Raw genomic sequence first — 15,637 nt, 5'->3', positions numbered from 1 at the left:
CTCTTCTGTAAAAGCTAGACAATTTTTATCCATCTTGTAAGTACCTGGGGGCAGTGCCAGCTTTGATTTTAAACAGATAGTTCAGGGCTTTGAATCGGATCCGATTTTCCACCCTTAGCCAGTGCAGATCCCTAAGGTGTTTTGTGATCCTAGCAGATCTAGGGATTCTGCATAGCAGTCTAGCAGCAGAGTTTTGCACAAGCTGCAGGCGTCTTATCACTGCTTTATTGGAGCCCAGGTAGAGGATGGTCCCGTAGTCAAGCCGAGATGTAACTAAGGCATTGACTACGGTCTTCTGGGTAATAGGTGGTAACATCCAGACAATTTTGCGTAGCTGTGAGAAGTTGGCCTGATGTGCAGTGCTCACTATTCTAGTGATCACTATATATCAGTCCAAACAACCCTTATTGATGATTGGTTGTAAGTCAACCTTATAGACCAGCTATCCTAGTAGCATGGATACGAGCAGTCTAAGGCTAAGACTCTAGAGGGCGTGTTAAGCCAGCTGTTTTACCATCACATTACCCCTTGAACACCCAGTGAAAGGACACCACACAAGTGTTATGAAAATAAACAGTGTATTTATTAGAATCACAACAACCCTGTACTCTTTATGAGGACAGGGTGCTAGGCACACAACAAAACTCTTACGAAAATACTTAAGTTAGCACGTTATACACAAATGCCCGAGGGGCACGAAAAACCATATACTTTAAAAGTGGAATGCGAAATTACTAGCAGGTAAGTACAGTACTAATAGGCTTTGGACTCGCTAGGACTTGACTATAGAATCGTTAGATTACTTCTAGGAGACCTAGGGGACTCGGGTGCAGAGTGTGCACTCTCACGCGGGATGCGGGACAAAGTCTATGGAAGCTAGTAAAGGCAAAGTTAGTGTTCACGGGCGAACCCGACCTGGTGGGAAGAAAACGACAGTGGATCCTGACCCTAGGATAGTGAGGCTATGCTGGGACACCGAAGTGCCGAAGTTACCTAGCCCAGGGGCTGCAGCTGCATAGGTCTGAAAAGACGTCGGGGATCTCGTTGCCGGACCAGGAGCCTGGAAGAAGGAAGTTGCTGGCAGGCGACCAGTGAAGGAAAGTTCGTTGGATCCAAGCCTGGATCGAGGAAGAAGAAACCTGAAAGCAGAGGGGACCAAGTTCTTGAATCACTAGCCAGTGATTAAGTGGGCACCAGGATGGCACCGGGCGAAGTCACCTCGACTAGGTGAGTGGGCGACGCTGGCTCTGCAGATCTCACGGACCAGGAGGCGTTGTCGGCGACCAGGATGGAGAGGCGAGCTGTCCCACGATGGATGAAGCTGTCGGCGTCGAAGTTACCCAGGATTGGGCAACAAGCCTTGGCTAATTCAAGCCCACGCGGTGGACTCAAAATGGCGTCTTGAGTGGACCAGGAGGGTCCGGGGTGCTCCTCTTTTGGAAGGGAGCAAGGGCCAGCCTGGAGCAACCAGACCAGCAGCAGAAATGTCGTCGGGCGTCGTTCAGAAGGCCACAAGCCAGCGGGCTAGTAGCCAAACAACGCGGTGGGCAGCAAAAAGCAGAAGGGCCCCACGCAGATCGTGGAGATGCTGGGAGGCTGCACTTCGGTGCTGGAGCTGCTCAGGGTCGGGGCTTCTCGGACCCCAAAGCACTCACCAGGAAATTACTCGGCGGGCTTGCTGGAAAGAAGTCGTGCAGTCTTGAAGATGGCCGGTCCCTCGAGGTCTCGTCACACCCACGAATCTCAGCGTGACTGATGATGCAGGTAGAGGTCAGAGGTGCCAGGGAAGCCGGTTCTCGTCGAGCTGGGCAGTCTTGATCCGGAGGAGAGACTTGCAGCAGACCGCAGTGTTCTTAAGATGGTGCCTGCGGATGCAGGGTGACTACTCCTTAGTCACAAGGGAGAAATCTTAGGAAGAAGTCTTGAGTTCCTTTCGTGGAAAGTAGTTTCAGGATTCAAAGATGATCTGTTTTGGAAGGGGGCCAGTTCCTACCTTTATCCTGTAAAAAGGGGCTGGCACGCGACTAAGTCCTGCCCTAGGGGTGGGACTAGGAGGGGGGTGGTTACACCCACTTCCTTGGCGGGCTTTTCCCCAGCACAGGGTCTGGAGTGACCCTGGAACTGGTTCCAGCCAGCCTATGCACAGTGAGCACCGGGGTGCCACGTGCAGTCACCTTCCTCTAAAGCCCTGCCTACCTACAATACACAAAACCCTGTCTGGGACGGTGCTGGCACCGCCCCTGGCAGGAAACCCTTTGTCCTTATCTCCTGCTCTGGGAGGACTCCCAGCAGCAGGAGGGCAGACTTGTGTCTCGGTGGCAGCATCCATTTTGTGGAGCTGAGGCTCTGTTTGACTTTAACCGGGGTTAGGGGTTACATACATGTCGTGTCCCTCTAGAAGGGTGGAATGCTAACCCCGTCGCCAGAATTGGCGAGGGGTTAGTATTCCAATTCGTATGACACCTTACTCGACATGTTTTGATAAAGCGATACCAGAGTTGGCATATAACCGCGAGGATTATAATGCCCTTAAGAGTATATGGTATGCGATATCATGGAAACGGCTAAGGGATGGATCCCGAAAGCCGCAGACAGGCTCAGCTCATGCCAGAGCACCATCTCACACGATTCCAAGCACTCTGCCTTCAGGATTGTTAAGGCCTGCCATAGGAGTGACTGATAGGAGATCTGTGTGTCCATTTTAGGGTTAGATATAGGTATACTATATCTAAAGCAAAGGGTGAGTACACCACCTTGCCCCAGCTGTCGTGCAGCCAGTTGTGTCAGTTTAGTTAGTCAGCCCAGGGGTGGCATAATACATGCTTCAGCCCCTGGGAGACTTCTGGGTACACCTCAGCCCTGGGTACAGGGACTTGGAGAGGGCCCAGTGCCAATTCAGTACCTGAGTACAATTTGGATAGAGAGAACAGCTAGGCTGTGGGTCTGATTAGCAGGCCCACAGCCAGGGAAAGTCGTAAACCAGTGCAGCAAAAAGCAAAAATCTGGGTGATCATAGGATTGCAGACCCTACTCTCCTACAGTAGCCATCTAAGAATGGTGAAGCACATGCCTGCCACTTTGTTGGCTTGCTGCGTCATAGATAATCCATCATCTATGATAACCCCAAGGTTTCTAACCTGGGTGGCTGGTGGCGGGAGCCTACCCAACGACGTCGGCCAATGGGGATCACTCCAGAGATCCTTGCTTTTCCCTAAGAGGAGGATCTCCGTTTTCTCCCCATTAAGTTTTAATTGGTTATCCGACATCCAGTTAAAAACTTCGTGAAGGCCTGTTTTGAGAGCAGATGGAGCAGACGGATCAGATTTGGAAAGTGAGAAAAGGATTTGCGAGTCGTCTGCATAGGTCATTAAAGCAAGACCATAACTCTCTGCAAGGTCAGCAAGTGGACGGAGGTACAAGTTGAAAAATAGCGGACTCAAAATTGAGCCCTGTGGCACACCGTGGGGGGAGTAGAGCACATCAGAACATGCCAAGGAAGAGGAAATCTGAAAGGTACGAAGGGATAGGTAAGACCTGATCCAATTCAGTGCCGTGCCACCGACACCATTCTCCTCCAGCCTGACAAGCAGTCTGGAGTGAGAAATGGTGTCAAACGCCGCACTAAGGTCCAACAGAACCAATGCGATCGTTTGGCCATCGTCCATTAGCTCCCTGATCTTTTCTGTGACCCCAAGAAGGGCAGTTTCTGTGGAATATCCAGTCCTAAAACCGGACTGGGAGGAATGAAGCAGATCATTATTTTCCACGTAGATTGAGAGGGCACTATGGATGTGCTTCTCCAAAATTTTAGAGAAAGCAGGAAGTAACGATATTGGACGATAATTGGCCAGTATCGTGGGGTCGGCCGCCGGCTTTTTAAGCAGTGGACTAACCATAGCGTGTTTCCATAGCGCTGGAACTGTGGCCTGTTCTATGGAGGAGTTAAGTGTCTCAGCTATGATGGTCAAAGCAGAGTCCTCCAACTGGCAAATGATGCTAATAGGAATAGGGTCTCGTGGGGAACCCGACTTAATGGATTTTGACAATTCCTTCAATTTATCCAGAGTAATGGGAGGCCAAGTATCAAGGCGGTAATCTCCTCTGGGGGCTTGGGGGGTGTCGTCCTGCTTATATGTATCGGCACAATTTTGGTTGATATTGGAGATGATAGTCTCAATCTTTCCAACGAAAAAAGACGCCGGATCCTGGCACTGCTGAGTGTTAAGAGGGTTCGCCTCAGCTCTCGATTTCTCCCCAGCCAGATCTTTTACGGTATTAAAAAGAGTCTGGGATTTATTTACAGCCGTGTTGATGGAAGTTGTAACATAACACGCTTTGGCTTTCATGCAGGCCGAGTGGTAAATGTTTCTGGCCCTGCGATAAACCTCTTTTTGGTTCGACTCATATTTCTTGCGCCACTGCCTCTCCAGAGCCTTGCATATGGATTTTTCCTTCCTGAGGGCCTTAGTATACCAGGGGGCAGGGGGGCGGTGCACTTTCCCTTTACAACGAGAAAGAGGCAAGCAGGCATCAACTGCGTTTTTAAGCCACTTATGTGTAGCGTCTGCTATACTTTCCATATCCCCAACTAAGCATGGGGGATCGTTCCTCAGTACGTTATGTAGCTCCTCCCTGTTAAGGGTTTTCCAGTTCCTCCTGAAAGTTTCGGAGGGAGTCACGGAAGGCAGTGTAGAGTGTTTAAGTGAGATGCCAAAACGTGTGAGGAAATGGTCCGACCAGCAGATGGGAATGGTATTCAACCATGTAAGTTCTCTCATATTAGAAATGATGGGATCTAACAAGTGGCCAGCTTTATGGGTGGGGCCCTTGTTGCGCAGCGTCATGTCTAAGGCCGCGAAGTCATCAATGAGATTTATACAAGCAGTATTGTTATCGTCTTCTAAGTGAAGATTTAGGTCCCCTGATACTGTTAAATTTTGGGCATTAAGATGGTATGGTAGAATGTAGTTAACCAAATTTTCTGACCATACAGAATTATTCTCTGGCGGGCGGTAGATCAATAGGCCAGAGAAAGTAAAATTGGGTTTCTGTCACAAATACCAGCATGACCATCTTCTCCATGCCAAGCTGTATCTGTTGATGGTACAATTTGCCCAATCTCTTCTGATGAGGGGGGGGGGCGCTAGCCCTTGACTGAAGGCCTGAGACTTTCCAATGTCTCCTGTAATCCTCCAACCCATCAGGTGGAGGGTCCCATCCTGAATTAGTTGCTGCAGGTTGCCATGAGGTGTCGTCAATAGATGAGGAGGCAGGGGAAGTAGGATTGGAAAATGAATAGAAAGTTCCAGAAGAACTGGATACATACTTGTAATTTCCATAGCAGCGTCAGAAGTTAGAGGTAATCCTGGTGACATCTGACCAACTTTGTGAGTCTAGCTTTCATCGAGAACGGGGGAAACACATACTCCTAAAACTGACTCCAATTCTGAAGGAAAGCATCCGTCGCTTCTGCTAGAGGGTCTAGATGCCAGCTGAGGAAATGGAGGAGTTGATGGCTGAGTCACAATGGGAAAAGAGCCTCCTGGCATGGGCCCCACCATGCCATCTGTCTTTGAAATAGAGAGGTATCCAGCTTCCAGGTGCTGTAATCTTTTGGATGTCTGGACTGCCAGTCCGCAGGCTGATTTAATTTCCCCTGCAGATATTCAGCCATCACCGACAGCTTGTGCTCCAGGCAATAGATCCAGAAGTCCCTTGCCAAATCCCCAACTAACATGGATCAGTCCTCACATTGTCATCACCCATACCCAAAACCATTTCTCTCAAATTTGAAATCATGTCATCCACCTTACTATCACTATTGTCTTTGACATAACCAATCTTTGTTTCAGCTTTCTGTTGACGCTGACATGCTTTAGCAAAATGTCTAGTCTTGCCACAAGACCTACACACAAAATTTTTAGCTGCACATATTTTTCTACCTCTGTTGTGACAAGAATTGTCACATATGAAACATATATCCGTGCATTTGAAGAAACTCTTTTAAAAAAAAATTATTTTCGCTTTGGAGACATCAGATGTCAAATGTACCAGATTGACTAATTCTGTTATTTTGTCATCTTTTATGGATTTTTGAGCTGTGTCAGTAATCTTTGCCACTCTCTTCTAGAGAAGGGGTACCTAACGTCAACAACTTTTGTGGAGTAGCTCTGTTCGGGTAATGACTTATAACTTGATCCCTTACTAATTGATCATGAACATTTTGAAACTCACATTCAGGAACCAATTTCCTTAAAGTAGTTATATTCATGCCCATGTCTATGTCCCCTCCCTTCTCTCTTTTGAAAAACTTGTGATGCAAAACATTCAGACTCGGCTATACGTCATACCTATTGGGCAGGTTTTTTTATTGCCTCCTGGTACTCATCCAGCTCTTCATCATCTGCTACCACCAGAGCAGGTACATGTTTGAATGTTTCCCTACCTTCAAAACCTACGGAATGGAGTAAAAGAAATGTCTTCCTTTCTGGTTTAAACCTGTGGGCCCCAATGGCATCAAGATACGTTTCAAATGCATCCAACCACTGGCGCCAGAGAATAGGGGGTTCTCCTGGTGTCTCTAAAAATGGTGGTTTCACTGCGTGCATAGTATGTTATTCATAGCGTACACTAATCTATGCACTTTTTTCTTAAATATAACTATATTCCTAAAATAAAAACACAAACATTTCAGAAAAATACTACAAAATTTCACATATGTCTTCAATAACAGATTAGAAAACACTCCAAAAATATTACATTTTCACAAGATAAACTACTGGTGTGTGCCTCGCCGCTCAGACCAGCCTGAATTGTGCGTGCTGCATGCCACAGCTGTGTTTCAGTAACCAGATATTGGTGTGCGCATCACCGCGCTGACAAACATAAGGTGTGCGTGACACCGCTGATTCACGATAGTAATTAATGAGATGGGCAATACTTCCACAGGTAAGCTTTGCGTACATATGTGCACGTTTGCCATAAATTAAAAATAAGCTTTACTTCTGTTACTTTGTTTCTTAAAACAGTCACTCAGCTAGCCTGGGTTACCAGCATGATCTGAAAAGATAAGAAAGTGAGCTGGATACTTTAAATGTAAACAATGACAAGCTCCTTAAGCAGACACTCCCTATGAGAAGTCAAATATCTGCCTTGCGCCATTATTTGAGTTGAAGTGTACTTAAAAGATCCCACGGTACAAACCATATAGCATCAAACAACTTGCTGCGCCGACGGTGCCACAATGTCCGCACTTCCTGCTTCACACTGTGTTTTTACAACTTATAACACAACGTCCACAAGTTCGTCAACTCCAATGACCCTGGTAGGTGGAGTTTCAAGCAGGTGTCCAAGCATATCCCTGCAAATTTTCTGATCCACCTCAGAAGCCAGAGTCTTGACATAACGTATGTCGTAGTTCTGTTGGGATCGGGTCACACGCGCTGCTGGACACACCGCGATTTCTTCACAATCAAATGGCGATGGAGTCCACGAGTTGGCAGAGTCTGCCATAATGCGAGTTCTTTGCAGGATGCGTTTTAAAATCGTTGCCACAAATAATAATGTAATGACGAAGCTTAAAGCATATTGACATTTAGACATTTATTAGTCGGAAAGCACAACTCATCCCTGCAGGCATTTATCCAGTGTCCGTTGTAGAGTAGTCACGTCGCGCAGTTCCAACTGACAGCTGGGAAAGTGCTTGCGACTACCAACATGACATATCACACTGCCCACGTGGCAAACATACACGCGGGTCAGATACTACATACTACCCAACAGAAGGCTTTTTTTTTTTACTCCCTTCCCTGTGAGTACATCCACAAAGTGCTTAGGCTGTTTGGATTAGGCCCACATTGGCGTAATTGGGTCTGGGTGAGTTCTTCTGCCTGGTTAAAAACCAGGTAATGCATCCCGGCTGCCTGGCTTATGTGCAAAGGCACTCATAAAGGATGTCCTCTATTTCTGCCTCTATTTGCCTAGCAATGGAGCCACGGGTGATTCAGCTGTGGCTCGCTCCTCTGCGTGCACTGAGGTATAACGGTTCGAGGTTTAATTCAGGCGGTGTCTTTCTATGGTGATGCCATCCCGTTATACGACCAAGATGCTAATGCGGACCTAACACTTATAGACTTGCATTAAACAATCCAGGGAGAGGAACCATCAAGAAAAACCACAGTCTGTTGAAAACTCTGTTACCATGGTGAAGGGCTGCATGGCATGCTTGAAAAATCTTTTATTTGCTTGACTGTCTACATACTCCAGATACTTGATCTTGGCCTCCAAGCAGATCAGTGCAGACATGACACGTTCCCAAAATGTATTTCTGTCAGTCTGATATTAAAACCTTGATACCTCATAAAATATTTGTTAAACGACCGCAGTTGGCAGCATTAATAATATACACAAGCCCTGGCATTCAAATGAGAGTAATCAAATTGACACCACTTCTCGATTAAATTGATGGACTCCACACCCCTTGCAGATCTACCTGACATTTTCTCCAGTCACCCTCTTATCCCTTACACAAGCTTTAAATTGCCGCCACTGTTCTCAAAATGAACCCTCTTATCAATAATGAAGGCCTGTCTGTTTTTCACTGCAAAAATGCTGTATTTGTGACCACCAAACGCAAAAGGGGATGGATACTCCTGTTTCTACCACTCTGCATGCCGATGATAAGTGAGACCTTAACATCCTCATAACTGTAGGGAGGTAATTGATGCTGTGTTCACCCGTGTAACCTAACATCTCGATAAGTAGGTCAATGGGCAGTGCAATCCCAATTCCATCTTTAATAAGACTTTCCAATAGGGTCCAGTATGAGTTGACTGCGTGTGAGAGCATCCCAACCAAATCATTTCCCAGTTTGACAACACCTCCAGCAAAGATCGGAACCCTTAAACCTCGCCATCAACCTCATTGGGGTCAGGTAGCAATAATTCAGAAGTTAATAAACGTTTGCGTAATATTAGGTACAAATTAAAATGTTGGAAGCTCTCGCCCCCAGAAAATGTTCTACACTCCCTCAGCAAAGTCTAACTCTAAGTCTTCCTCCAGTAAGAACTGATGGTTGTGTTTGTCAGTTGTTTGGGAAGGCGTCAGGTGCCACCTACAGCTTCAAGGATCCCCGTAGGGTGGAAGCATTGCAGTGAAGTGTTCCTACTAGGTAAAGCCTCTACCCCCATGCTTCCATTGCACCCTGGACCCGGCATTGTGAAAAGCCTGCATTAGTCTGAACTCATTGCCTATGGTTAGGTGATTGTTGGCTACATACTCCTTTCTAGATCGCAGCAACCCTCCCTCTTAAATCTCCTGTAAAGTGCTTGGGCCAGGGATGCGCTTACTCTTCAAATGTGAGTGCATTATATGTTTACAGAACGTTAGAGTGTAACTAAGAGGGGACATTGGGGACTTATGTGGCCTACTTAACAACAGGCCATCCCAATATGCCAGTAACACCACAGTAGAAAATTGTAGACTCAGAACGAGCGGTGTATGACAAAATGAAATCCACATTATCTGTCCCTTCAGGAATGGGACAGCCATCTATCAATCTCAACCCCCAGCTAAGATTTCAGGGGCTCAGATTCCATCCCATCCCAGTGTCAGACAGACGAACCTAAGTCATTCCTATATATAACTAAAAATGTTCCAAAAACCCAGCCGGCCCTCTCGTGGTCTTATTAATAGGTTAATTCTAGCCACCCTTGAAACTTTACCTACTCACCCGAAGCTCAGTAACCCCTTCTATATATCCGCTAGCTCTTGCTGGGTAATCTCAGAGGTGTGCCAAATAGAGGAAAGGCAGCAGGATTTTTTTTATATGATTAATTTTACTTACCCAACACAACTCAAAATTAATGTTTTTTAAATGTTTGTTACCATAAATGAATGAATTGCAACCTAAAAGCTTTTAAAAGTTTGTGTTTTGTTTTCTTGCTATTAATATCACTCTTAGAAGGCAAATGGTTAGGTCACAAGCTGCCTTCTGTAAGTAGATAAGAATATAAATGATCCATCTTGAAAACATCCAAAACTTTATCAGGGGACACAATTCTGTTACTTCCCATTGTTTTCTATGTGTGCGCCTGGCCTGTTATGATTGATGGTACCATCTATGCTAAACTCTTTTGGGGTTTTCCTCCACAGTGAGATCAGCAGGCTGGACCTGGGACTGATTGTGGAAATGTGGAACAAAGGTTTGATCTGGGATACCATGATGGGAACGGTGTGGATCCCCCTGGAGGTGATACGTCAATCCGATGAGGTTAGTCTGTATATGTTGAGTACCTTTGACCAGCGTCCATTACTTTCAAACGCGTACAGATGCGTTCCTGCCATTGTCGACCATTGCAGATGTTTTGTTGGCTTGTGTTGTTAAATGTTCTTAAGCCCCACCCCCTGCAATGCCATAGCTACCAGGCAATTTTTGCTGTTTTATGCAAGCCTAAAAATGGATATTCATTACAAAAGGACTAGCGTGTGGTGAGGAAGCTGCACTTAGCAGGGGACTACAGATGTTGGCGAGATGTTTGTTTCATGGATAGACTGGACGGTTTTGAAACTATCTTCTTTTGAATTCTTATCATGTTCTAAATTTCCTAAGGCGCCCATGATTGCTATGGTTATGTGACGCATTTTGCAAACAAGAAAAAGAAATCTCACCCTCAGTTTGAATCGGAAGGGTGTTAATTTCCTTTCCAGCTTCACGTGCTCATCTCCCTGCATGTAACGCATATGGTGGAAAGGTAATTATAAGACAGCCAAGTATATAGTTCTAGGCAGTGGGGACTGCAGACATCCTTCTGGGGTGGTATTTCTACAGAAAAACATTGCTGAATTTGTGACCATCAATCAAATAAAGTGGCAAGGTATTTTATCCTGAGAGAGCTTTTGCTGCAGACACCGCTACTTTTAGCAGTAACAGGACATTGACAGTAACACTGCGGGTGACACTTTTGTGCAAACATGACTGAGAAAATATGAACAATCATTAATTGTATTTAAATGAAAACTAATATTCTCTTCCAGGGGATCCTCATCAATAGTCCTAAGCACTGAATATTCCCGCCCATGTGCGGGGACCCTGGAAATAATAAAAAAATATATATGGAAACCATATATGTACAGCTCTACATATAAATACATACATATATCATTTTTTCCATACTAATGCAGCCCCCAAATGGAGGCTAAACAATGTAATTGCATACATAAAGACTGTATTTGCCAATACATAAAAACACAAGAGGGCAAGTAGCACTTTAACTCTGTTTTTTAATGAGTAAAACACTCATAAATAGCAAAGTAAAAGATTTGCAAATACGTAGACCTTGTTAGCCTACAGACTGCATTGCAAACGATAGCATGGAAAATGAAAGCATTTTCAACCACAAAAAAACGACCACTCTGCCTTTAAGGCAGCCATGACCCCCAGCTTCCCACCATGCCTCAGGGGTGACGGTTAGGTCAGTTGTTCTTTCCGGCTCCTCTGATTTTTTTTGGGTTGTCTTGACTTCACTCGACGTCTTTGGACATCTGAGTACAGGTTAACCCATTTTTTTGTGAAAGAAGTTCTCTTTTTCTGTCAGAAATGCCTTCTTTATTCGACCCTTGCCCTGCCTGTGGCAAGAAGAAGGCCAAGACAGACACACATGATGTGTGTATTCTCTGTCTTCCGGATTCTCACTCCCCTACCTCCTGTCTTCACTGCAGGAAGCTGTCTAAAAGGACTGTAAAAGACAGGGAGAGAATCAGGCTTTATGGCCTCTCAGAAAGAGGTAGGTTGCCTGTGAAGACCAACAAAAGGGCGTGTTCGACGTCGAGGAGCAAGGTCCCGATATATTCTCCTTCGGCGTCGGGTTTGACATCGAAGACTCCAGCGGCGGGATCGTCGTCGAGTGAAAGGGCGCAGGAGCGCCACTCTTCAACTCCCAAGGCCAAGTCTCTGTCGGCATTGGATGAGCGTCCGGCGTGGAGAGAAGATTCTCCGCTGTCGACTCTTCAGCGACGATCGACGTCGAGACACAGATCATCGACGCCAAGACCTAAGTCATCTTCGACGTCGAGGCCGAAATCCACTTCGAGGTCTCAGCGTAGATCGCCGTCGAGGCAGAGAAAGTCTGATGTTCCATCGTCGACATCGAGGCAGGCCCCTTCGTTGATGCCTGCAAGACACTCTAGGTCGAGGCACCAGTCTCCGCCGGTACCAATGTTGACGTCGAGGCACAGCTCTTCGTCAAAGAAAAAGAGCTTGACGTCAAGGCACAACCCTCCGTTGAAGCATAGAAGTTCGACGTCGAGGCACGGTCCCCCGTCGAAGAGAGCACGGTCGACGTCGAGACAGGAGTCTTCGTCATTGAGAAGATCGACGTTGGGGCACAGTCCTTCGTTGTTGCAACAGTCGACGTTGAGGCACAGCACTCCGTCGAAGGATAGAAGATCGGGGTCGACGAAGAGGCACAGGTCTCCTTCCAGACATTCCACGCGGGGACACACGCACTCAAGATCAGCGTCAAGGCAAAGATCTGCATCGCATGCGACGTCGAGACCGAGGTCTCAGTCGGTGTCAGTCCCAGCAAGCCTCTCTGTCTCCGTCATCGACGTTGAGAGCAGGTTCACGCCATTCTATCTCCAACTCTCGTACTCAGGAGGTGGTTGTCTCATCGTCGAGTAGCCATGTTTCACACTCTGGTTCTCACCATGCAGCAGAAGCTCGCCAGGAAGTTACACGGTCTCCATCTCGTTCCCCTGGTAGAGCACAGAGGCCTACTTCTGTCCATCGTTCCCCCTGATGGTTGCAAGCACTGCATCATTGGGATGATCGTACTCGCCCTATAGAGTCTAGAAGAGAATCCAGCCCGGCTCCCAGGTCTCCTCTAGCTCGCCTAGCCCAAGATGCAGATTTGTCACCTCCAAGAGAAAGAGCTTGTACTCGTTCCCCTGCACCAGCACCTAGGAGGAGGTCAAGATCTCGCAGCAGAACACAGGTCACCAACTGCTTCCACCTCCTCAACGTACTCCTCAAAGAGAAACTATTCGCCCACCCTTACGGATAGCCCACCGTCGAGGATCTCTCCGCTGGATGACGTGAGCACGTTTCAAGATGTGCTTGCCAGGGGGGCTTCCAAGCTAAACATACCCATGCCGGTTCACCAGAGTACCTCTTCAGTAATTTTCAAAACTCTGAATCAGAAGACGTCCTCGCGTCCATTACTGCCTCTGGTACCGGGGCTGCTGAAACCAGTTATGGACATTTTTCTCATGCCAGCCACCCTCAAGACTGCACCGGCGAGAATTCTCTAGAAATATCGCCCATCAGAAGAAGATCCTGATTTCTTAAAGTCCGAGCCAAGCCGGATTCTGTAATTGTGGCGGCTGCCAGAAAGACACATTCAGTGGTCTCTTCGTCTACAGTCCCGCCGGATAAGGAGAGCAAAACGCAGGACTTGTGAGTGAGAAAAGTATGTGGCATCTCCTCCTCCATGCTAAAGGTCTCTAGTGCATCAGCTCTATAGGGACTGTACGATAGAGTGTTATAGGATTCCCTGCAGCGGTTCTCAAAGAAGTTACCTAAGGAAGACCGCCAAGACTTCGAAGAAGGCTTACAAGAGGGCTGCTTGGTGGCGAACCAAGTTATTAGTGTGGCGGCGGATGGAGCTACGCTCTCAGCACACTCTTACGCACACAGAATTTGTGCCAGAAGATCGTCATGGCTTCGCCTAACAGCTTTGAAGCCAGAGGCGCAATCCCATGTCATCAATCTGCCCTTTTCCGGGTCATCGCTGTTTGGCCCACACACCAATGAGGAGATGGCGTTGATGAAGATTGAGCTGGATACCCTGAAGGCGGTAGGGTTGGAGAAAAAGAAAGAGTTACGCCGTCGCTACCGCAACACTGACCGCCGATCTTACCAACAGAGGGTTCAAACCCCTCATTGGCAAAAGAACCAGAACCAGCAGGGTCAGTAAAGATCGCAATTCCAAAATCGGCGATATAAGAGGGGAAGAGGAGGGAACCGTCAATCTTCCACCTCGACGAAACCTCCAGCAAAACAATGAGTGTCTCCTTCCTCCAGTACCATTCACTGCTCCAGTGGGAGGAAGTGTAACATGTACAAGAGTGGCTAGACATCATGAAAGACCAATGGGTACTGGCTACGATTTGAAATGGGTGCTCTACATTTCCGATGACGCCCCGCCTCAATCCCTCTGGCACCACCTTCAAGTTATCAGATCAACTTGCTAAAGAGGGAGGTGGACATCCTTCTCCAAAAATCAGTCATAGAGAAGGTCCCACGGTCGCAGAGAGGTCAGGGAATGTATTCCAGGTACTTCTTGGTGATGAAAAAAGGTCAAAAGTCGGAATACAGACCCTTTTTGGATCTAAGAGCACTCAACAAAACCATCAAGCGAGAAAAGTTTTGCATGCTGGCTCTCCACCAAATATATCCTCACCTCCGTGAAGGGGATTGGATGTGTTCGATGGATCTGCAGGATGCCTAATTTCATATACCGATAAGTCAACATCACCGGCAATATCTGTGATTTGTAGTCTGAACATCCCACTATCAATTCAAAGTACTGCCCTTCGGACTAAAGTCAGCTCCCAGGGTGTTCATAAAGTGCATGGCAGTGCATATTAGTCTACCCTTATCTAGACGACTGGTTGATCAAAGGCCCTACTCCCCAGAGGGTGAAGAACCATTTCCAGCAGTTTCTACAACTCTGTCAAAACCTAGGCCTGCACTTGAACTACCAAAAGTCAACGCAAAAGATCCTCTATCAGGGAGCGCTGATAGACACTGAACAAGGAAAAGTGTTTCCTTCGGAAGAGACAGTGTTATCCCTCATTCGGAAAAATTCTGAAAAGCAGCTTGATGTCAGTGCGTCAGATAGCATCTGTACTCTGATCGATGGCATCCTGCATTTTCTGGTGCCCAATGCCAGATTGAAAATGCGTCCTCTTCAGCAGGATCTGGAGGACAAGTGGAATCAGAGGTCGTCTCGCTGGGAAGACAAGATCTGCCTATCCCATGCTGCCAAAGTATCCATCCCGTGGTGGATGAAGAGGGCCAACCTGGAAGTAGAAGTTCCATTCCATCAAGCGCCTCCATCTCAGACTCTGATCACAGATGCATCTCCAAGGATGAGGAGCCCACATGGGCTCTCTTCAGACGCAAGGCCTATGGTCCTCAAAAGTGCAATTGTACCATATCAACATGCTAGAGCTCCCGGCTGTTCATCTGGCTACCAAGGCGTTCCTCCCTTCGATTCAGAAGAGTTCCATCCTTTCTAGTACAAACGGACAATACCCCCACAATGTACTAACTGAACAAGCAGGGGGGAACTCGATCGAGGACTCTGCATTGGAGGCACAGTCCCTTTGGAACTGGCTGCTGGCGAGAAAGCTATCCATCACAGCAGTTCACCTGCCGGGGAGCAGAATTCTCAAGTGGACGCTCTCAGTCGTCACTTCGCAGAGCAGCAGGATTGGGTTCTCAGTGACGAAGTGCTCAACAACATCTTCCAAACTTGGGGCCATCCAAGCATAGACCTGTTCGCAGACGAGTAAAACAAAAAATGCCAAGCCTTCGCCTCAAGATACTACCGACCAGGATCGAAGGGGAATGCCC

At 47.1% G+C, this 15,637-nt stretch overlaps 1 protein-coding gene across 7 annotated transcripts in view; it reads left to right on the top strand.

The window, feature by feature from the left end:
* The window catches only part of UNC13B (unc-13 homolog B), a 3,555,093-nt gene that overhangs the window by 970,632 nt on the left and 2,568,824 nt on the right, over nt 1–15,637 (top strand). For all 7 annotated transcript variants that reach the window (XM_078674667.1, XM_078674666.1, XM_078674664.1 and 4 more), the window contains one exon: nt 10,153–10,270. In XM_078674667.1, the coding sequence (XP_078530793.1) occupies nt 10,153–10,270 (118 nt within the window). The remainder of the gene's footprint in view (nt 1–10,152; nt 10,271–15,637) is intronic.

This window comes from Lissotriton helveticus, chromosome 2_1 (genome assembly GCF_964261635.1).
Source record: "Lissotriton helveticus chromosome 2_1, aLisHel1.1, whole genome shotgun sequence".
Lineage (NCBI taxonomy): Eukaryota > Metazoa > Chordata > Amphibia > Caudata > Salamandridae > Lissotriton > Lissotriton helveticus.
The sequence above is the reverse complement of the archived record's forward strand: the minus strand, read 5'-3'. Positions and strand labels throughout refer to the sequence as shown.